At 38.4% G+C, this 23,827-nt stretch overlaps 1 protein-coding gene across 3 annotated transcripts in view; it reads right to left on the minus strand.

Moving 5' to 3' along the window:
- Positions 1 to 1,896: 1,896 nt before the first annotated feature.
- The window catches only part of GREB1 (growth regulating estrogen receptor binding 1), an 89,166-nt gene continuing 67,235 nt past the window's right edge, over positions 1,897 to 23,827 (minus strand). For all 3 annotated transcript variants that reach the window (XM_042032983.1, XM_042032981.1, XM_042032982.1), the window contains 11 exons: positions 17,347 to 17,449; positions 16,901 to 17,059; positions 15,051 to 15,193; positions 14,158 to 14,319; positions 12,824 to 13,028; positions 11,827 to 12,001; positions 10,019 to 10,237; positions 7,641 to 7,776; positions 6,905 to 7,105; positions 5,272 to 5,410; positions 1,897 to 3,620 (listed from right to left, as the gene is read on the minus strand). In XM_042032983.1, the coding sequence (XP_041888917.1) occupies positions 3,457 to 3,620; positions 5,272 to 5,410; positions 6,905 to 7,105; positions 7,641 to 7,776; positions 10,019 to 10,237; positions 11,827 to 12,001; positions 12,824 to 13,028; positions 14,158 to 14,319; positions 15,051 to 15,193; positions 16,901 to 17,059; positions 17,347 to 17,449 (1,806 nt within the window). In that variant the 3' untranslated portion in view covers positions 1,897 to 3,456. The remainder of the gene's footprint in view (positions 3,621 to 5,271; positions 5,411 to 6,904; positions 7,106 to 7,640; positions 7,777 to 10,018; positions 10,238 to 11,826; positions 12,002 to 12,823; positions 13,029 to 14,157; positions 14,320 to 15,050; positions 15,194 to 16,900; positions 17,060 to 17,346; positions 17,450 to 23,827) is intronic.

Raw genomic sequence — 23,827 nt, forward strand, 5'->3', positions numbered from 1 at the left:
CTGCACACAGTCCCTGCCCAGGGTCCTTGTGCCCCTGCAAACACCTCCTAATCAGCCAGGAGCTCTACTTGCCCTCGGCTTCTTCCATGCTGCTGGCTCTGTTCATAGCCCTCATTTCACTTGCTCTTCATTTTCTACCCTGTAGAGCTCACCCTCCTTTGGGTTTATCATACCTCTTTGTGTGAGTGACACCTTTCACCACAGAGCGTCACAGAAAAAGCCTTTGAGAAGCAACCCCCTCACAAGCAATGTTTAGCAACTGCTTTTAGATGCAGAGTGGGAGCTGAGATCAGTACATTCCCTACCACCACAACAGGAGGCACTTGCTAGGGAGGGATGAAATCCCTTATATCCTCTAGTGATTAGATACCAGACATTAGTGCTTAAATGCTTGTGAAGAGTGCTTTAATAGAGAAGAGAGGATGGTAGGAAGGAAAATAATGTCACCTTTCCAATAACTTTCTCTATATTTGGACTCTGTCTTTTGCAGAAGCTGAATCATAAACTACTTCAGTCTCTGACACACGATTCAGAACATGCTAATAATACTATCTGCAGGTGATAATGGTGGATGACTAAACCAGAAAGCATGGAAGGTGCTAGAGAAGAAGGCAGAGGCTATAAAAAGTTTGTTTGCTGTCACATTATCAAGTGAATCCATGGGATGGAGAGCTCTGCTTTCTTGCCACATCCAAAGACAGAAAAGAAATAAAAGATTTGTGTGCATAATGGGCATGGGCCAAGCTTTCTCACAAAGATCACTAAGACTGAAAGCCAGTAATTCCTTGTCACAAAAAAAAGACAAGAGAAGTGTGGAGCTGGGACCTGGGTTCCTAGCCCTACATATGCATGTATGGTAAAGAACTACAGTACCAAGAGTTGCAGCACAGGATGCCAGTCCCACCCAAACAGATTTGCTTTAATTCATCATTGTTATTTATCTGTATTGCTTTATCACCTCAGAGTCCCAGGTGGACACAAATCCTACATTGACCACTCCATAAGCACTTACTCTCTAGGGGGTCTTAGCTTGTAAGCTAGGTCAGGGATGAAGAAACTTCTGGATGGAGCTCTGGAGGGTGTCTCTCCCTGAGTCATCCACCATCATTTTCTGGCACCCTGTGAGCAAAATGCTGCGTTTTTCTACCATGTGGGTGCATAGTTGCACCCACAGCGTGACAGGAAGTACCTGCATTTTGGTCACAGAGTAAGGGCATATCTGGTCTTATTACAGGATGCGCTCCAGACAATGGCCTGTGCATGCAAGTTTCATCACATACAATTGCTCATATATATAGTCCATGATAGAGAATGGTTGCACTTGGTCACACAGTACACACAGGTCTGCTGAGGCCAGGCCCTGGGACTCCTATCCTGCAGACAGGACACAGTGTGTAGGTAACTCATGGAGAAAAAGGTTAACCTGGAACAACACTCAGGAGTATGATGGCTTCAGGTGACTACCGGCTGTATTTTGTCCAAGTTTTGAAGACTTTGTGGCAAAAGAGGATGTTAAGAAAGGATGTGATTTTTTTTTTTTTTTTTTTTTAGGCCTTTTTTAGTTTCTTGGAGAAAATGGATGTCTAAAGACTGACAAAGCAAATCTCAGATCTAAAACACAGAAAAAATTAATGGACACTCGGTATAAATTGTTTAAATATTTGGTTACAGAAAAGGAAATTTCACCCACTGTCTTTAGATCTGAGTTCTCTCAAAACTCTTATACCTTTGAGGCTGTGTTGTGTCATAGGCCATTAAGTAGTACTGTATTTTCTCTTGATCAGTTCAGGTCATTCCTTAATTATATTAACTCCTTTCAGTCAACACTTCTCCTTTGTTTTTTTCCACTACAAAGATGTGTGTACTTGTTGGTCAAGTACATCACCAAGACACATGTTCATGCAGCATGAACTTTATTTATAAAGGATGGATTAGATATAAATGTCACACTTCCTTAAAAAAAGTTTAAATTAACTAATCAACTGGTGAAAACTGAACAGTTAATATTATTTACATAGGACAATGCTCACCTTCCTTCACAAAACTTAAAGTGAATTCTCACTCTGAAACAAGAACAATGAAATATAGAAGCACATTGACTGCTAGCAGTTGCCTTGTAGATAGCAATCCACATCTCTTACAGAATTCACAACTCACAGAACTTACATTTTCTCTGTAAAATAACATAAATTAGCTCTTTGGCATAGTCTTACCAATGCCTGTGTTTCAAGGCCAGTACTGTAACAGACTCAGCCACCCAAAAGCATTTCATCTGTATAAAGACAATGATCCCCCCCATTGGTGTATCCATCAAGAAAGGTCTGCCCAAATATTAGATGGCCTCTGACAATGTCTATACTCATCTTTCCTACACCTTGACTGAGTGATGTTAGCACTGATTCTATAAAGACAACCAGGAAGTTTGCAACTTAGACAGCATTTCCAAACACCAAGACAAAGACAGTGACCACTGATTCCACATTTAGAGCATATGAAATATCACAATGCCCGGTGCCATTTTAGAACATGGTTTTAGATTTTCACCTGAATTTCTCAGCAATGTAATCTCCATTTTCTCACTCCTTTGAAGCACCTTGGCAAGAAAATATCCCCAGAAAGTGTATTGGGAGTGTTTTAGAACCATCTCATCTGCTTTCCTGAGTGCACTTGGCTCAGCTTGAGTCTACAGCCAGTCTATAATTCAGTCACAAAACATCACTGTTCTAAATGAAATAAATCACTTGCAGGTCAGTCCCACCATTTGATGCCTTCAGTTATTCAAGTTAATATCAGTTTCAGGTTTAAATGTTTAGATCTCATTTTACCATCATTGTTAACTCTCCTCCTTACACTAATAAAACTGGACATATAATTATGCTTTTACTCCAACAGTCCTGCATGGTAAAACTACCCAGTGTGGCACTTATTCCAAAAATTGAAGCTCCAACTGAGTTCCTACTATTAAAGAACTATACTTTACAAATCTTTATAAAAGCCTATCTGGCTCAATCAGTAGCAGTATGCTACAGAACTGTAACAACTCCTGTTGCCCTATGCCAACTTTGATACATTAGACTTGTAAACCAAAACCTGCTCCTAAATTTACATTTCCTATTTTTGGAATGTACAAAAAGTTTACTAAAACTTTTCATTATGAACTTGCATGTGGTCTTCTTTGTCACAGAAGAAGTGCACTCATTGACCCCTCTTCTGACACAAAATGCTTTCCACCCTCAGTGTCTCTATCAGGAATTAGGGATGACTTCCATCAGAACATTAAATTAGAAAAGTCACTTCAATGTAGATATGATGTTAAACTGCCTGATTAGATATCATTCTAATAAACAGCAGAAAACAGTCCTGTTTCTGTTCAGAAAGCAAAACCTCTCAAAAGTAATTTCATGAGATAGTGGCAATTCGTGCCTTGTGTCATTCAGGAAATGTGTCTCTTTTCAATTAAATATGTCGTCCAGTCAGGAAGAAAAGTGGTCTGTCCTCTTTGGAATTGGCAGTCTGGAATTCATCCCGCAGCCGGAACTGCCATTCGTCTTCCAGCTCCAGCCGGACAACAGTTTGGCGGAGAGAATTGCGATCCTGGCAAATCACACACAGGGTGGCACCTAAGCAAACAGTTCAAAAGAAACTCACGTGAGTATCCCCTTTGTTCTCAGATCATCCACCTCCCACCGCCCTTTGGCACAGAGAACTCCACCACTTTCACATCAGGAGTAACAAATGGGCTTAGGAGAAAATTAGGCCATGGAGATAGGACTTGAGGACAGCTATGTTCAGCTACCTATTTGTCAAGGTCTTCTTCTGTAACTTGAGGTACCTCATAAGCATCTAGTAGACAGGAATAGCAGCACTTTCTGTGCTACTTAGGGTAGGAAAGGTAAAATTGGCAGGTCTAAGGAGGTGGTGATGGGTACGGGCAGCAAGCCAGATAAAGCCCTACATCCATTCCTATTGTAGCCGTTCTGATCATTACCTTTGTTGGGTGAAACCCTCACTCAGCAAAACCCACAAGTCAATCACTGTGATGGCTGACTAAGCTCTTTGTGCTTTGCTGCTCAGAAATAGTCTAAACATGTCTTTAAAACTAATCACAAATTTTAGTGGTTTTTGGATTGGTAAACTCATGCGCTGGCAACAAAGAATCTGGTCTATGTGGCTACAGACACAGGCAAACCCAGAATGCCAAAGTAAAAAAAAAATCATACTTCAGTAACCCATGCCAACTGTCCTGACTGGCATGCTGATAACCACTTTAACTTGCATGCATGGCTTCCTGGCTTCTGAGAAAAGTCCTCCTTTAAGAGGAAATAATTACCTCACCAGCATTCAGTAATCTAAATGAGAGATGGTGAGGTAAGAGGTAATGCCCAAGACAAAAAAAATCCTGTGAATATAATAAAAAGAAACAAGACAGACAGTCACATGCTGTTTAATTCTCATGTCACAGGTTAGAAAATCAAGTAGACTGCCAGGGGAGACAGAGAAATCCCAAAGCAAACACAGTTTGTACTACACGATATAAAAATTGACTGGTTTATGCAAAACAAGACTGACTGGTAGCCTCTGTTTTAGATGCAACGAAGAACTCAGCAGTTTATAACAACTCTGCCAGTTTCAAGAGGCACTAACCACGGTGCTCTTCTCCCAGTGACAGTTATAGCTGAGTGAAACAGATCCCCAGAGCACCAAATGCCTAAGGTAGTAGCAGAAGGAACCAAAAGAAGCTTGCAATGTGACTGTCTGCAACATAAGTGGAAGTTAGTTGTCTTCACTGCTATCCACCATCATAAGGATTACATGGAGAAACTGGGTATTAGGAACAAATTTTAAATGAGCCAGTTTCTCTTTCTAAAAACAGAAAATAGATTTTGATAGAGGCTTGTCCATCACCCATTTTCTATTGAAATTTAGAAAACCTCCTAGAACACAGCAGGTAAATGCTTCATGCATAAATCTTCAATACTCAGTTTTCAAATACAGAGTAAGGAGTTTTGCACATACTCTAGGCATGATGATATGGATCCAACATTCCTTCCCACTTATAAATCTGCAGAATTTATAGCACTGCTATATACCAGTTTACTACAATGCAGAGCCAGCATGATCAAGCATCAGATTTGGGTGGGATATATAAAGACAAATAAGAATACATGCATATACATATACGTGCATATAGATTTCATATAAAATAGATTTTCCCCATATTCCCAGAGACCATGTCATCCAATTCTTTGTAATAAAATTATTGCAGCTCACCTTTAAGAAAATGAAACTTCTTCAAAAAGCTAGCTACAACAAAGGAGTCACAGAGATACAGCAGGAGACCACTGAATGTCAAACCAGAGGGACTGATATTCAGAGAATGAGGCCGAGAACTCACATAGCAAACTGCAATCTGATTGGGAGAGGGTGGAAAAAAAATTAACATCTTTCGAGCTTCCATATAAAGCTAAGAATTTTTATGAAGCTTCCAGTATTTGCACCTGATTCAAATTCAGACTTTCTTTCCAACTACAAATATTGTGAGCCTTATAGTTCCTTCCAAAACATCCCACTACTTATCAACAATATACATAAAGCACAATTCATAACTATGTATTGTTACTATTAATCACAAGGCTTAGATGTGATAGAGTTTGAAAGCTGCAGTAAAAATAGCTCCCCACAACCATAATGCTGTGACCTGCCCAGCACATTTTAATTATATGTGAGTAAATACAGTAACTGTGCAGTCAGACATGAAAATGACCCTTAGAAATTCTAAATTTCATTTACATTATGATAGGATTACTCAAGTCAGTAGAATTGTCCATATACATGAATGTATGAGCTTTCCTCTTGCCTGGTTTGTTTTTATGGCTACTCTTGATATCCACTCTTGATATATAACTGGGAATATTTACAGCCCTCTTTCAGTATTTATAAATTCAGATTAAGGAATCTTCCACATAAGACTTTGTTTCCAAAGTGCCACTGTATTACTTAATTGGGGCAGATCCTCATCTGGCATAGGTCAGCATAATTCAGTGGAGGAAGGCTGAACCACAGCAACTGAGACACTGTACCAGTATGCCTATTCCATATTCCTTCAATCCTATTGTATTCCAGCTCAGGCATTGAATTCATTTCATGTGCTGAATGGGCTAGAGCTGAAAGGATGCAATGGATGAAGACAGTAACAGTACAACACCCTCCCACAGAGTTTGTTTTTCCAAACATGGTGGGAACAAAAGCACAAGTACTCAAAATGTTCTGGGAGCAGCATACATGGGAAGGTTATTACACAGCTCTTTGGGAGAGAAGCTCAGTAAATCCAGCAAGACTGCATTTCATTTAGTATTCAAGTGAAGAGGTATAAACAGTCCCTCTCTCCTGAACCACACCACCCTAATACCAAATTTCTATCTACATATTTGAGTTGAAGTACAACCTCGGCTTTAGATCCAAACTCATCAGAGAGAGCCAACAGCTCCTGAAACCTAATGTCAGCTTCTCCCATTCCAACTGGTTGCCTAGTATTTGATTCTTAGCCTCAGCTTACCAGTCTAAAGTGAACTGAAACATCTGAATATATTTGAAGTGCTTTCTAAGGGTTATCTAGTATTTGTAACATCCTCTTGTGGAAGACATTTTCTGTAGGAAGAGCCAAATTATAGCAGATTGAGAAAACACTTCACAGACTATATTAGTAATTGGGACAATTCTGGGATTGCTCTCCATATACTTTAGTTGAAGCCTCTATGGGACTAAAAATTTGATTTTAACGTTATAGAGATGTACCTCATTCTTCAAAGGCTGTGTAAATATTATAAGGAATAAAATCAACTAACCCATCAAAAACAGAGCCTACAAATTTCTAGAGCTACTTGGAGATTGTTTTGTTCAGTACCTGTGGTCCTAAGTTAAGGTAAGAGTCCACAGATAGCACTGGATGGCTGTAATTCTTCAGTGAGAGAGGGAAGAAGCGATGGCTGTGATACTGCAGATACTTTTCAAGGAGCAACTGAGCAGGTGCTGCCAGGAAGGTGTGCTTGCTGTCAGGAGCACAAATGTACTGAGCAGGGGAGATTGAAACCGGAGTGTCAGATACCTATGAGGAAAAAATATTTCTCATACAGATCAATCTTAATCAATCAAGTTGTACTTATGTGAATTCTGGTTGGTATAAAACATAGGTTTACCCTAAAAATCTAAGTTTTACATAAGAAGAAAATTTATTCAGCCAAAAATATCTGCTACCAAAAAAGTTTCAGTTTCGTAGAACTATATTTGTGTTTATAGTCTTTGAGGTTTCTTCTTTGAACTCAAAATACTCCTACCTATGAAGTCGCATGAAGATGAGCAATTCTATAGCTGTAGATAAAGTCCACATAGTGAATGGTTACTTGGATTGCAAAGAGACACTATAAGTGTTTTCCGAAGTTTTAAAGGAAAATTATTAAGGAAGGGTATATTTATGACAAGAATCTTGTGGATTTCAGAAATAAATAACTAAAGAAAGCCCCACGTGGCAGACATTACTGGCAATAGATGGTGCATCAAAATACCTCAGGTCTCCTGGTTAAAAGGTACAAAAAAGGAAAACAGAATTTTAACAACAGTGCAACAGAGGTCTCAGTCCCCACCTTAGACTTTATGTGGAAGGATCGTTGTCCTCCTAGTGCAATTTGCTTTTTCATGACATTGAAGTGGTTGAACCGACAGATGAGAAGGCCAGCACTGTGGACACGCAAGTTGAAGTCAACATCATCACATGTAAATCTGGAAAGAATAAAATCATAGCAGGTCAGAGGAATGTTTCTCATCACACACTGACAAATACAAGGACTCAAGAGCCTTTGATCAGCACCATAGGAAGGACAGGTATCAAACATACTGACCCTCCACCAGTGCCTATCAGTCAGGGAAAGGGGCTTCAGCTTTCTAATAATAAACTATGCTGGAATCAGTTTGAGAAGATCAGAATGAGGGAGGAAAGCACTTAGGGAGGGAAAGGATCAAAAGCATAAAGTGCAAAGGCAGTAAATTGCCAAGGAAAATACCCAGGAATTAAAATATTTTCTTTGCCTTTTACTAAAATAATGTAGTCATAAGAAATTGCTACATACATTATTACCCCAAATATGGTCAAGGAAATTAATTCCTTTGACTTCCAAGGAAATGGATGAGGCCCTATATTTGATTTATCAAATGCAAAGAAGTACCTGACTACTTATTTTCCCCTCAGAATATGAATATCTAGCAATTTTTTTCAATATTCCTCTACAGAACTAATGTCATTTTGTTTTAGAAATGAAAACTATTTGAAGGCAATGAGTCTTAATACAAGAAAACTGCTGGGACACAGGAATAGATGAAGCAGAATGAAGCCAAACATCCCTGAACTAAATTTGACCCATATAAAAAATATGATGGAACAGAATAAAAGGTAAGCTCCTAAAGCTGACTAAATTCAAATACTCCAATCTCTGGAAAATTCAGACTCAGTTCTCCATTTTGAATACATTTACTACAAAGGAAACAGGATGATGTGCAGAACCACTGCATTGACATTTAGGGCTTGAGTTTAAGCAAACTGAGCAATCAGTGCAACAGTTGGCATCAGTGAGGAACATGGCATTCAATTAGAGGTTTTTAAAGTTTTGCCTGTGATCTTAGCAATCCCTGACTGACACTGTCTCTGTGGTTTAAAACATACTTTTTCCTTGCCCAGGCTTGGAATGTCATACAATATTTCACACTCAGCAGTACCCACACACAGGATTATTGTGGGCTTTGCGTGGTTCAAAGACAGAGGCAGGAAATGGGTGCTGTGATGTGGCATTCCTGACACTTTAACATTGTTGCTTGCACTCATATAATTTTGCTTTATTGTCATTGCCTCCATTTGCCCTTCATACATAATGCTTCATATAGTAACACAGTTAGGCAGCCCAGGAGCACAGTTCTGTACCAGGAGATGAACAGGGGCAAATTTAAAGTGCTCTTTTATAGTGTCAGGCTGGTGACAATAGAAATATACATCATCTGTTTATTCACAAAATAATGAAAGCAGAATGCTTCCCTGCAGTTATAAGTAAGCTTGGACTTCAAAAGGTACCTTCTTGGGTTAGGAGAGTTCTTCTGAAAAGAAGTGACTTGCGGGGATTGAAGAGTTCAGTTACCTGAGTGTAGTTGTGTAGAGCCATTTAAATTACCTGGGCTATCCCACCTGGCTTACAGAAAACCACACAGATTTCATGTCATACCTGCCAGCCCCATATGGATGTCTTCTATATTCTAAGGTGCTGAAAGACCAGTTTTAGACAAGTGAATCACACCTCTAGTGATATGTCCCTCAGAAATCGGGGGAAACCCACCATTTATTTCACTCAGATCAGTGAAATTCTGTGAGATTATATACCTAGTGAAAACAGTTCTTGTAACTGTGGTAATACTGTATATGACAAAATTATAATCTGATATATCCTAAGTGTCACAATAAATGAAAAAGTGTGATTTCTGCGACAGCTGAATGTGAGAAACAACCACCAAGAACAAGACTTATTTATTATTTTCTTCTGATTGTCCTGATGAGCACACATGTAGTATGCTGCAGTGTTGTGCTACTCAGGGTAAAAAGTCCAGATATATATCAGAACAAGATTTGGCTATGCACCATTCATCCATACATCCCTGTTTCCTTTGGAAGGCAGAGCAGGTAAGCAGACAAGAGGGGAAGCACAGTATTTACCAAAGGCCACTTGGAGTAGACCAATACTGCATGGCACACTGCTGAGTGTGTCTACCCTGTCATACAAATATGACTGTTTTAGTGGAACTATAGAAATTAATGTCTTTTTCCAACTTCCGGCAGCTTGGGAAGGATTTGAATCACCAGTAAGAAAACAAAATCTGTCTGCATGCCATTCACAACCTCCCTAAAAAAAACAACAGGAGCTTTTGTAAAACTTCCTTTATTTGGTTCATTATCCCTACTGAAAGGTGCTAGTGATTCACATACCTGTTCTGATTGTACTGTACATTCTGTGTCAGATCCACATTCAGCATAATGAAGTCATGCACATGGCAGCAGGAGAATGGTTCCTTGATCTCAGCACTGTTTGTTTTACTGGACCATTTCCTCATCCCAATTAGGGCATAATGAGTGACATTGGGAGTTGCTTCAATATGTTGCAGAATTTGCTTCAGGGAAACATTCCTTTCAGTCCATGTATAGTCACTACAATAATTATGAAAATGTGTTAATTTAAAATATATAGAAAACACTGAGAATCTCTTTCAGGTGAAGAGCAATTCTTAACAGTTGGAAGTTGTTATAACTTTCAGGTAGATAACTCCAGTGTTGTCTTTACTGTATTTTTCTGTCTCTCGTTCTAGTTAAAACTTAAAATTAACTGGTGCTTATATGGTGGGGACTGGTATGACAGATCTGAAACTTAGTCTAGATCTCTCCAAACATTCACTCAGATACATAAATCTTTAAAGTTACCTAGATAATATTCCAATGAATCTCGGAGGGTTGCTGACTTGTGCCATAACTTAAGCACAAAGTATTAAGATCCTTCTAGCCCACACCTAGAATCCATAAATCTCAGTTTTCATTGAGTTTCATTCTCTAAAAATTTGCTGTAAATTCTGCATGGCACTGTGACACTGAACCGTGCCATAAATCAAATCTCTCCTGATGGGAGAGGATATTTTAGAAGTCCTTGCAAGGAGTTCGCGAGAACAAACAGAGACTCTTCCTGCAGTTTCACTGCTGCCAGATAGTTCTTTATTAAGTCTTATCAGAGGAGCAGAGCCACTAGCGTGACCCAGGCATAACATAGAGCAGTGAAAGAAGGAGAGAAGTGTGTGTTTATCAAAATTTACACAGCCTTTTAAAGATAATTTAACCAATGGTTACTAAAAAAACGTACATTATTTTCACTTTCCTACCAATTATTCAGTAACACAGCCAGGAACTGCAGAATTTTTTGTCCAATCATCCCAAATTACTTTTACTGCAGAATATGGAGTAGTAGAAGAAGAAGAAGAAGGTTTGGAGAACAACAACAATCCTCCATTTTGATGTTTTTTGCTCTTATCTATTTACTGCAAAGAGAAGCCTAAAACCTCTAAATTTTTCACCCTGTGACAATCTTACATAGTAGTCTATCACCAATTCACACCATTGTATTTTCTAGTTCTTGTCTGATCGTAGGCAGTTTTTTCCAAGGTTGGAGGTTAAAACAGTGTTGTTCAGGGGGGTAAAAACCCTTCAAAACAGGCAGAGAAATATTCTCAGCACTCTGGGTTCCTACAGCACTGTTCATGGAATAGATAAAAATATCTAGCACAAAAAATATTCTAAAGTAATGAGAACAAAAATACTAGTTCAGGGCTTTGGGGAACTTAGAGCCACACAGACTGGGACTGACAAAAGAGCCAAAGGAAATCAGTTGCACCACTTGAACAGAATTGTCATTTAGCTTCCCTAGAAAAATTTGATGAAAAATGTACATGTAAGTGTCCATGTTGTCCAGTGTATCAGGGAGCATTTACAGAGTTTGAAATCTGCAGTCCAAGTAACTCTAGCTTGGACAGCGATGGCTGCAGGGCACATAAATCCTTAGGGGACAGGAATGGAAGACAGGCACTACATGGTGCTATGCAAAGACAGATGCCTAGGAAAGTACTCTCCTTAGGCAAATAGAATTCTCTGCTTGTACAGGGTAGAAGCTGTAGCATAGCAAACATAATTTCAAAATGACACACAGAGAAAGGTTAAAAGAAATCAGATGAAAAAGCACATATTACACTATTTACCTTTTCCTGTCTCCTGAACAATCAACTTCTACTGCATTCCACATAACACAGGAGTCATCCGAAATGACAATGAAAGGCCAAATATCCTGGGGTTTTATCCCCAGCTCTTCCTGCCGATTCCGTTCAAGCTCCAGGTTATGATAAGACAACTCTTTTATCAGGAAGTGTGCAGCACCTGAAACCATGGGCATAAACCATCAGATTAAAAGTAGGGGCAGAAATAGTTTGCTTTTAACTCAGAAGCCTTTTGAAGTGACTATTTCTGCAGACAAGGGCATGAATCACTCTGGAGGTTTTAACACCCCAACATCACCCAGAGCCCAAAGCCTTGGCTTTGTCACTTGCCAAGCAAGTGACTTAAAGAACCACATTGGGAAGGATGCAAAATGAATTTTGACTTCTGTGGTAAAGATTTGCTAGTGTCTTAAGGATTTAGTAACTACTTCTTTTAACCTAACAAATATTTGTGTCCACTAGCATCTCGTAGTGCAAAGAGTTAGAGATGTTGACTGACCAGCTTAATGACATGGGAAATTGTCCCTGATGATCTGCTTTGAATGTTTGTCACTACTGCTGTATATAAGTTGTTCCAGCAGCACAAGCAAAGAGCCGAATATTTCACAGGTGTTACATTAGCAGAACCTACCTCAGGGATGTACCCAACCAGAGCATCACTGCCCATGCAAATGATACGCAAGTTATTTCCACAAGGAAGCAGAGTCAGTAAGTCCATCTGATTTAAAAACCTCAGCTTCTTTCAAAGACAATAGAAGAGAGTTAAGTATTTCTAGGGTGCAACACATTTAGCTTGTTTTAGGTGTCCTGAATTAAGAGAACTGTATCTTCAGCTGTGACACATTGTCTTCAGGAGGAGTCCAGATCACCAGATCAGACATCCTAGCTGCAAGGTGTGTGTCTGCATTTCACTGCTGAGTAACAACACCTCAGGGGCCCAAGTTGCATGTCCACATTTTTTAGAACTTTTTGTTACACTTACCTACTCCAGCACTGTTGAAAATGCTTGGAAGAACAAGCATGATGTGGTTGGGCCAATACTTCTTATATATGGCCATTTCATACTCCTTGACAACTAAAACATGCAAATGACTGGCTCCATCCATTGCATGATATAAATTGAAAAGCCCATGTTCATGACGACCAGTGGTGGGAGTAAAAGTGGGGCTTTTTATGTAATCTTCACTCTGTAGGTAAGAAGAAGTGTGAGCTTCTGTTTTAATCCAGAGAGAGAAAGCAGAAAAAGATTCTTCAGGAGAATAAACCAGAACCACTGACACTAGACAGACAGACACATTTTAGATTTCCTTGATAGGAAAATAAACAAATTTTGTAAGAGTTGGAAAAAAGAAAACTCTATCACTTGGCTTGTTTGTGTCGAATTTCCTGTGTGTTCACTCATTGGAGGAAATAACTTTCAGGGATGGGACTACACGATTACATGAATTTATTGTATTAAAATAACAAAACGCATCAGTCAGGGTGTGAGGCTTTACAATACCTCCGAATAATGGTGAAAGTCACAAGATTTAGAATTAATTTATAACTTTCTAATCCAATAGACACTTAAAACAACACTTTGTTTTGGATTTGTGACCTATCACCTGTGGCACTTCTCACTGCAGTGCAGCTGCGTTTTGACCAATAAATTCTCATGTCACGTACACACAGATGTCTCTCTTATACCATCTACATTCTTAAACTATATAAAATCACACTATTATATTTAAAACTCTCCACCAGAACACCCAGCGTACATTTTACTTATAACTATAGGAACACAGGCTTGTAATCCTTTTGCTTAAGATCTATAAATCTCTATCAATTAAGCCAGACCTAGTCTCTTCCAGGGTTGTAAATCAAAGCCTCCTTTAACTGCAGGAGTTTCTACTCCTCTGTCTCCCACAGTTTGACTGATGAGAGTGTGGCAGAATGGACAGGACTGCTAACCTTGACCTGCCAAGTGCACAGGTACCTTGAGGCTAGACATGGAAAAGGATTTAGGTCCATATAAGACAGTAAGAAACACCTTATGCCAAAACTACAGTACAAATCTTCTGACTGGAGCAAGTGAATAGAAAAAGAACCAAAGGATCAACCTTGATAATGAGCAAAAGAAAGAGCTTATTGGTGGCTCGAAAATTTTTTTTCATGTATCCCATTCTGGGAGAAAATACAAACTTAGTATGAGGACATCTTCATTGTCTCTTGACAGTAGGAGTAGCACTGTAGAGAATACTAATTCAACAAATTTTGAAATTGGTGGTGTCTCTCTCCCATATATGGCCATAAATATAAATAAAAATATCCATTTACCTTATCTGTGACAAGTGGTAGCCTCATGCTTTCCAACTGTCTTCCTGGTTGGCTAAAGACAAAATGATGCTCCTTTGATTTTGGAATGATAAAATGCAGCTGGATCTCTTCTCCCAGCATAGAATAGGAAAAGGCAAATGCATGCAGAGTGGACTCATAAATCTAAGGATGGGAAAAATAGGATCATTCCAGTTAAAGTCAAACTACAAGGTCTCAGTGTAGTTTATATACATTTACAAAATTTCTAAACAGATTACAGTCACTTGTTGTATGGCATTAGATTTTACTTCATTATTCGTAAGTGTTATGCAACATTCCCTAGGCTACATCTTACACTAAAAAAAAAATACACATTAAAGTGTTCCCTCTTTTGAAACAGTTGTTTCAGCTTCATCTTGCAGATTGTACCAACATAGGCTACTCTTGGCTTTCAGAAATACTGACACATAAAAGCCAGTATTTGCATTGCCGACACCTTCTTCCTCACATTATAATAGGCAGGAAATTGGAGAGTTACTCTCAGTAAGAGCAAGTTGTACACCACACATAGACTGCTCTGTACTGGACTACTCCTGTATCAGAAGTAGCACCTGTTGCAGTTACTCAGGTGCAAAGTTTACTGGGAAAGTAGTTTTAACTTGTAGTACACATGCAGATCACAGCACTGAATAAACTAGTGTAAATGACACAAGGATCAGTCCTCTGATTTCCCCAAACCTGCAGCCTGGTCAAAGCAGGCAAACCTCAAGAAATAACAATATCTGTAAATCAGCTGTAAGTGTACACATATACAACTTCTAAGCCAATTTAAATACAGTGAATGTACACAAACTATGTTTGCATTGTGTCTGCTTCAGCTTCTGATCTGCAGAGCAGCATCTGGAAATCTTTACCTGGTACCTGGGATTGAAACCCATATACTGATGACACTGTTCACAGTGATGGTAGGTGTTATATGCTGCATATTTGGACAATCTCATCCTAGTTGTCTGGTGGCACGTGTACATATCTTCCTGTCTCCTGCTCATTGATCTGTCTATTAAGAAATGAAACAAATTAAATGTAACATATAGTCAAGGCTAGAATGCACTCTCATGATAGACTGTTTCTGTCACTGAAATCAGATTCTAGGGAAAATGGCAATAATGAAACATGTACAAAACAAACTGTGAATTCATTCTGAGCACAGTATATTTTACAAATTGCAATGTACAGCAAAGGGAACTACAAAGAAGTATCTACAAATTCATGATTATGATAATTCTGTACAGATTTCACATAAAGCTGAGATGTAAGCAATGCCTGATAATTATAATTTTCATTGTTGCTATTATTGGTTGAATGCTTACAAAAGCAATAAATAGTAAAAAAGAGCCTTATGGCATTTGCCATTCTGTGACAGACATCGCAGTATATTATGTGAAATGAATTTGGCAATTTAGTGATGTTGCTCCTTAGTGTATATCCATATTTTTCAAAGGGTCTCCCTTTGTGAGAGACTGAGGGAAGATGAGGTGTATTTTCTGCTGAAAAGGACTTCGTTATTTCATCTTTCACTCAGATTTTCAGCATTAGATTGGATTGCTCAAAGCTGTTCCTTGTCTTGTTAAGTTTTAAAAATCACCAAGAATAGAGTTTCCGTGATCTCTCTGGGCAACCTGCTCCATGGTTTGACCACTTTTATTCTGAAAATATTTTTCATTATAATTGTCATTTCCTATATTGCAACTTGTGTCTGTTGTCTCTTGTCCTTATGCTGTGTATCTATAATAGTTTGTGTCTATAAATTCCCATTAGGAAGTTGAAGACAGCATTCAGATGCACCTGCTAGACTTCCCCAGATGAAACAAACCCAATTCACTCCAATTTTCTTCGTATCTTGGTGGCTGCTCACAAGCCTCACTTCTCTATGTCAATATCTTTCTCATATTGGGAAGCCAAGAACTTGACAGAATACCCAGACGTGGCCTTAGAGTTGCCATCACTGAAGAATCACCACTTCTCTTGACCTGTTGCTAGATTATTAGTAAGCCATTAACCCAGTGGAGAACTGGTGACTCATGTTCAAATTGTTGTTGACCAGGACCATCAAGACACCTTGATCAAAGTTCCTGTCTATAGAGCTGGCCCCAAACTTGTACAGTTGAAAAAAATTATTCTATCTCAAGTGCAAGGGGCACGTTTGGTGAAATGTTCAACAGGATCCTGTTCCTGAGGTTTCTTCCTGGAGGTTCCACTTCTCCAGCTTGCCAAGGTCTTTGTGAATGGCAGTGTTACCTCCCTGCTACCCAGTCCCATGGGCTTGTGTATGTCCAGCTGGCTAATTCAGAGGACTAATTCACACATCAACACTCCAGGAATCTAAATCTGGATGTGGTCATCTCATGCTAACCTAAAACCTAAAAAATATACCTATAGACACTTTTAAGTACATAACTAACTTTACCCACATAAACCATTTCTACAGAGCAGGACAATCCCACTTTATAAAACCTTCAAATACACAAACTTATTGTGGAATTAGAGCTTTTTTAATGGAAGACTACCCATATAATATTCCATAAGTCATTTATAAGGGTCATACTCCGGTACTTCATCTGGAAAACTTGAAATCCTTTTTCACTATTGCTTAGTCAAAAGCAATTCTGATATTTTAACTCTGCTTAAAAGTTTAACAGGATTCTTACATTGAAAGCAAATACATACATATATGTGTACCAATATAGATTTTTAAAATTCTAACCTTCACTGTTTATGGTCTGAAGCTTTGAACAAATCAGACTTGCATCTTCATATTTTGGATCATGGATAGTGTAGTCAAAAGGCATCTTCTTAAATATCTCCAAATCTGGCCACATATCTCCAGGCTGATGGTAGTATTGATCAGATTCTTCTTTTATGTCTATGATATTATTGAAAAATAAGAATTCAGGATTTTTTTAAGCTCTTAATATTGCTGTAGATGGTTTTGCTGCACCTATTATTCCTGCTTCATTTTTTCTTTCATTAATCTGATGACTCAGTATCAGTTGAAGATCACAGAAAATTTTTCTTACAGTATTTAAATAATGTAAAGTAATTGCAAGTGTGAATAGCATAGAATAAACATAGAATATATAGACAACTATATTTCAATTTAGCATAACAACTTTCTATTGTCTCCAGAGTATCTTTATATCAGGAACTTACTAATGTTGATTTCTTCCTCATCATAAACATCCACTTCTGTCAGTCTAATCAGCATTCGGGACAAAATACTGAGGAACTGCAGATAGGCACCTGTTTTCCCTATCTGTAAACATATAAATCAGAAAAAAACAAAAGTAAACTTTTGCTTTTCACCAGGTTAATTTTCCACATATCTGGACATTGTAGCTGTGGTGAAACTGAATATTAATATTCAGTGCTTGACTATCCTTGTATTTGTATATTCCTTGACACAAATGAAATGTTTAATGCTCAACAATTTTTTTCTCTCTATGCAGGAGCCTAGCTGGAAAATGCATTTTATATCACAGGTCTAATTACAGGTTCACAGACAAGAATTTTATCTCCTCATGCTATAGCTTCTACACAGGCAATGAATGATTTAAAAATCCATACAAGCTCATAAATTGTACAAAAAAACCCTCCTTGAATTACAAGATAACTAAAGAATTACCCCAACCCTTTCATTTCCATATGATTTACCAGTACACTGCCTGCTGCTGAAGTACAGTGACTACCCTGAGGAGTAAAAATGGCAACATATCCCTGGGAGAGCTTGTGCTGGGCACTTCCACTCCTGAAAGACACAGTATGTGCAACAATGTGCTGTTCCACCTCTCTTGCTGCAAATACATTATCTCCCTTCCAATCTTTTAAAATTACCTTTTTAAAGTCCATTTTAAAATTATCTTAAGAATATAACTTTCTCTTTCATTTTTTTCCCCATCAACACACTGTATAAATTTTCTCTTCATTACACCAAATAGTATTGCTGCAAGGTATAAGCCACAGCCAATGATTTTCTCAACGGATTTTTCTGTCTTTCACATGTAGTTTGCTGATGATAACATCAAGTAAATAAGGCCATATATAAGCAGGCAGCTTTACAAACCATGATTGTGTGTGTGTGGCCTGTACAGGGGAGGTTAACATGTAGATCAGTTCCAACACATTGTGCAGCAACTGATTTCACAAAGTGGCATCAGATTTTGGATTAAGTCTGTATCACTACTGAACTGAAAACCCAGCTTCACTTCCATTACTGCTAGGACATGTCAGAAGCCTAGCATGTTGAATTGCTACACAGAGTATTAAAGTTACTATTTTCCATCTATGTCAAGAAAAAATTTCATTTTCTCTCAACACGTGAGGAAGGGAGGCTTTAAATTTGAAGCAAGAGATCAGACATTTGTTTTGGTCAAAGCTCATTGTCTGATGTTTTTAACGTATCAGATTGCAGTTTGAACAGTTGCTTGCAAAGGGTGTATAAGGGTATCATTATCCCTGTTGATAATCAAATGTCAGTACACAATTATCTGTCATCCTGGAACAACACATTAAAAAAAGTGACTTTGAATCGAGGAAATGACAGCATGGACTATAACCAGCCCGTGGACCAGATATTTCTAACTCACAGTTTTGTTTTCTATGCAAAATCCATTGAAACTAATGAGAATTTTTCCTCTGACCCTGGAACAAGGTTTTAAACTTGGCTGCAATGGCTACTGATTGATGAGCTAAAATAAAACCATCTTATTTTCCCACATTTGAACAAGAAAGAAAATACAAAGAAAATACTTCCATTTGTTTTCCTCATGTCTAAGATTACCTTTTTATTCTCTTATGAACATACTCTTTTAAAGTGCCTCTGATCATCTTTTCATTAAACACAGGGTAGCTCGGCAGTGGATTAACAGTTCCCTAATTTCAAACAAGAGATCATTTATCAAAAGAACATCTGTCTGTTGGGGTTCCTCCCCCCTGGCATGGGGTCCAGGGGGAGGGGACCCTGGAGTAGAGGCACGGCCTACGGGGTTTCCCTACTCCCTGGTCAGTCTTGTTCCCCATTGATTGTTTTGTGTTCCCTGGAGGAGGACCCTGGTTGTCCCGTAATTGCTCAGTTCTTCAGCAGTCCCCGGCCATGTGGCTGGAGAATAAAGATCTCTGAAACATCTACCAAGAATCGCTCCCTATTTCTTTCCATGGGCCTCGCTGTCTAATGCATGTTGCAGGAGACCCCACTGCAACACGCGTCTCCTTGATATCAGATATCTATATAAAAATTGATTCTTAATCTGTTTGAAGTATATACTTAGAATTGTCAACAGAACAACAGGCTGAAAACCTTACTTTTTCCTTTTGATATGCATGAAAACTTTATTCTATTCAACTCATCTTTTTTTCTTTCCTTGGGGACCAGTCTTTGCCAATGGTTTTCCACAATGTTGGAATGATGAGGATACTGCTACGCGGTGCTGAGATGAAAAGCATCAGTCAAGTGGCTCAAGTGTACACAAAGCTGTAGGGTCATGAGTCAAAAATGCTGGAAACCACAGGATGACAAGTGCTATACCACTAAACTGAAACACATGTACTTACGTTACTGCATGCATCAGACCTTACCCAATCTCATTATCTGGCACATTGAAAGTTTCCAATTCAGCACTGTGAGCTTTAGGAACTGCTAGATATGAGCAATGCTGTATGTAAAAAGCTGTTGGGAACTTTCAGCAATCTCTCTCTCCGTGTTTTCAGAATGTTTCCCTGCCAGGACAGAGATTGGGCTGAGCACATGTAGCATTCATATTTGGACTCCACTAGCAGATTTGCTTGTGTTTGCTGCTCACGAAATGAATTGGTGAAAGAGAGAACACCTTTTCCAGGTAATTTTGAGAAGATTTTTTTTTTTTTTTTAATTGAGAAAAGAATGACTTCTCTTTTACAATCAGCATTTACTCCAGAAGGGATGAATCTTGAACAAGTGAATTTGTAGCATGCCCAGATAGCGAAATGCACCTTCAAAATTAATCGCACTGCTTTTTATGTGTACCATCTCTAGGCAAAACAGAATAGTGATGCCTTTTCCTGTTCTTAAAATCAAGAGTCAAACACGGTTAGAAGGGAAAAAGGGATTTTACCTTGGTATTTATTTTAAGGATCCTTAGGTGCACACATCCAGGTTGAATGCACTGAAATGCACACTACAATGCCCACTCCCAAAAGATCTGGTATATCATTATAGGTCTTACTAATTAGCATATCTATCAAAGATTCCCCAATGAGAGGCTCAAGTGAGCCCCCCTCCCCAAGGAACCTTCCCCTGGATGGTTCTATCTTGGTTTACAGAATGTGGTCTGGAGAGGACCTTGGGGTCTGGGGCACACTGATCCCTGGCTACAAAGCTTCTAAAATGTATAGTCTCCTAGCTGAACAAACAAATCCAAGAATGTAGGCAAAAAGCACTAAGAATACAGAAGTTGTAAAAAGGTATAACAGGGGTATAAAATAAAAGGCAAAAAATCATCATGGCATCAGTAGCACAGAGAGTCTTCCTTTGTTTGAAAATACTGAATAGCTGTCAATAAACACAACTTCCACATCTCTCCAAAGAGCCCCTGTCCCATCTGTCATTAACCCTTTTTCCAGAAGTTTGTGCACTGGAAGTAGCTGCAAAGAGATCCTGCAAGCAGGATATGCACACCTTTAAGCATAAAGCCCCGCATCTGCCCATCCTCTATCTCCCAACTGCAACAAATAGGAGATCTGAAAAGAAATTTTAAGGTGGATACCTGAGTGGTCTGCAATTTTATATGGCTTTAGGGAAGCCAAGCACAATGCTGTGCTGATCCTAACTAGTGACTCTGGGCTAAGCATGATATACTAACAGTGACAACAACTGGTAAGGAAGTACTCTGAGCAAGGTGCTTTTCCCCATATCCTGTCTTTGCTCTGGATGCCAAAGTTGCAAACAGATTAAAGGACTGAAGGAACCTAAAACTGGGCTGCACTTTTACAATTCCTGAAACAAAATGTACATGAGACGTGCTGCTATGACAAACAGCTCTACTTTCCAGAAAAAGGTTCCTCAAATATGTGGCAGTGCTCAGTGCTTTGTAAGATAAGGCACTTGGGGGGCAATATTCCCAAATAATGGAAGTATCACTCTAATTTGTTCCTGTCTACCTGACATTGGAAGACAGAAGTCTGAAGAATCGGACTTGGAAGAAGAAAATCCCAGAAGACTAAGAAACGAAAATCTCAAATCTTGTAAAAACTGATGATAACCAAGGAATTCGGGGCCTGCAGAGCTTTAGGGGTTTTGTTTGTATTTTCATCCTTAGTGCCAGAGATTATTTGACCCATAAAATACTAAGAATATGCATACCCTGCAGCTCTTCATTCATGAAGAGTGTAGCTGTAGTAAGAGGAAGGAATATGAATTCAAATTCTCTGCAGAAAATTCGAGGTATAAAGGTCTAGTTTTTGCAGCAAAGACATATCTTACCACAGAGGAGGGGAAAACTCTCCAAAGATTTTGACCTCTGAACTCTGCTTGCTATAGATATCATGGATAGAGTGCAAACCAACTAAGAATCTGAGAGAGAACATTCCAGTCAGATAAATTGCATGTGTGCTTCTATGCATTCATGGAATGACATCCAAAGTGCTGTTGTAGAAGGTGTAGCAGTAATGAGCTTCCCTTTTTAACTTGTTCCATATGCTGGACACCAGGACTAGAAGCACTTTATTATTCTTACATGTTGGTATAAAGTATCATCCAATTTCAGGCTTCACTTTTGGAGAAATACGGCAAAAGGGGAAATAATTCCATGAGGCTTTTCTGTTTTAATTTCCAGGTGAGACAGTTCTTCACATACCATGATAGTGGTTTTCAAACTGTGGCCTGTGAATCAATGCTGATTTGCAGAAAACATGCTGATGATCCACAGGCAGTTGGTCAAATGTTGATGGCTCTTCTCCTTGTTTCCACATGCTACATTCTTCTAAAACACAGCTAGTAATAGATGTATTAAGTATTTCCCTAATATTTTTATTACATAAGCTGAATGGTATATACACCCATTGTAATAAGATTTTAATAAAAGTAGAGTAATAATATGGGCAGCAGTTTTCTTCTTCAGGAAGTGTCTTAAGATGTGCTTGCTTCATTCCCTGGATGTGGTGCCACAGGACTGAGCTGTGCTAACCAACAGGTTCCACGCTTCAGGAAAATGCTAGCTCTAAATTGTAAAATCCAGTTAAAAAACAAACATATGAAACCTTGATTTGCAGTTTGGGGAACTTCAAGATGAATGTTCTGAAGAAAAAATATTTGAGTGAATTTAGAATTCTGTATAGGCATTTGCTTGGGTGCACCAGGGACTAGACATCAAGTCATAGATATGATGCATATTGCTCATTGTGATGCATATTAAATTATACTCACTAACCAGTGGCTTCACTTCCATGACATGAGCTAATTTACAGATAAATTATTCTATACCTATCCAGTTTTTCCTGCATTTTCTAAAGTCTATTGTAAAAATAAAGCATTTATTGCCTTCTAATGTACGTAACTGTCCTTGTAAAACATATCAAGTCTTCCAACAAAACATTTTGACCAGTGCGTAGGGTAAAAAGTCTCTGTGAGAGAAGGGTGAGCATATTTTATTACTAATAACCCTGATAGTGAGAATTATAATTTTGATTCACTAATGTGCCCAGTTTTCTTCCTCTGTTGAATTAGTATTTTTAATTTTAATCAGAAAATTGCTTCCTGATTTAAATTTTAATACAGGAATTGCTTCCAGATAAAGAAAACAAGTACTTCCTAATTCTTTTGAAGATACTACTCTGGCAGTCTTATACTTTGTCTGACATGTTACCAACATTCATCCATGAGCTGTTTAATAATTGTTTTCATTTCTGCCTACACTTCTTGATGCAGGAAGTGTTAAGTCCATGTGAAAGGTTAATATTATTCTTTGGGTTGATGTTACAATACTGGAAATATCTCTGTCTTGGTTTGCACTTATCCCGTTTGACTTCTGAGGTTCACAAGAAATATATCTGCTCTCAGTAGGCACAGGGCCTCTTCCTATCTTGTTGCTTCATACTTCAGTAAAACATGAGAGGCACAATACTACCTTTAGCCTGCAATGTGCACTTAACTAGGAGATACCTTGCTCAGGATAAGTGCTAAACATTCCTAGAGAATTAAGATGAGAATTAACTTCTTAGAACTAGACCCATTTCCATATATCTTTTCAAAGTAATTTAAAAACTCCTGGATCAGCTGCTCATCTTGTTAATATGGTTCTGGCCTTCTTGCATGTATTATTTACAACAGCTTCTATTTCTGTCTGCTGTGCAAAGGAAACAAAATAACTTAATTATAAAGTCCCAGCTGCTTTCAGATTGATCATAAGAAAGTGGCTTTGTTAAGATCTTTGATCTTTATTTAAAATGTAAATGCATATTCAACTTTAACCAACTGAAATTATAAATTAAATCTATCTCTTGAGCAAACTATCTTTAAAACATTTTAATGGAGAGAGACTGACAGAAAATGAACATTGCTGCAGCTTCTCTGTATTGGAACTCAGGCTAACAGTAAAGAAAGGAAGATATTTTTTATTAGAAGGGATTAGGAAATAAAATACAAGTAATTTACTCTCCACAA

This window comes from Corvus kubaryi, unplaced genomic scaffold, assembly GCF_017639235.1.
Source record: "Corvus kubaryi isolate FWS band 111438036 unplaced genomic scaffold, C.kubaryi_AGA036_p1.0 37354, whole genome shotgun sequence".
NCBI classification, from domain to species: domain Eukaryota; kingdom Metazoa; phylum Chordata; class Aves; order Passeriformes; family Corvidae; genus Corvus; species Corvus kubaryi.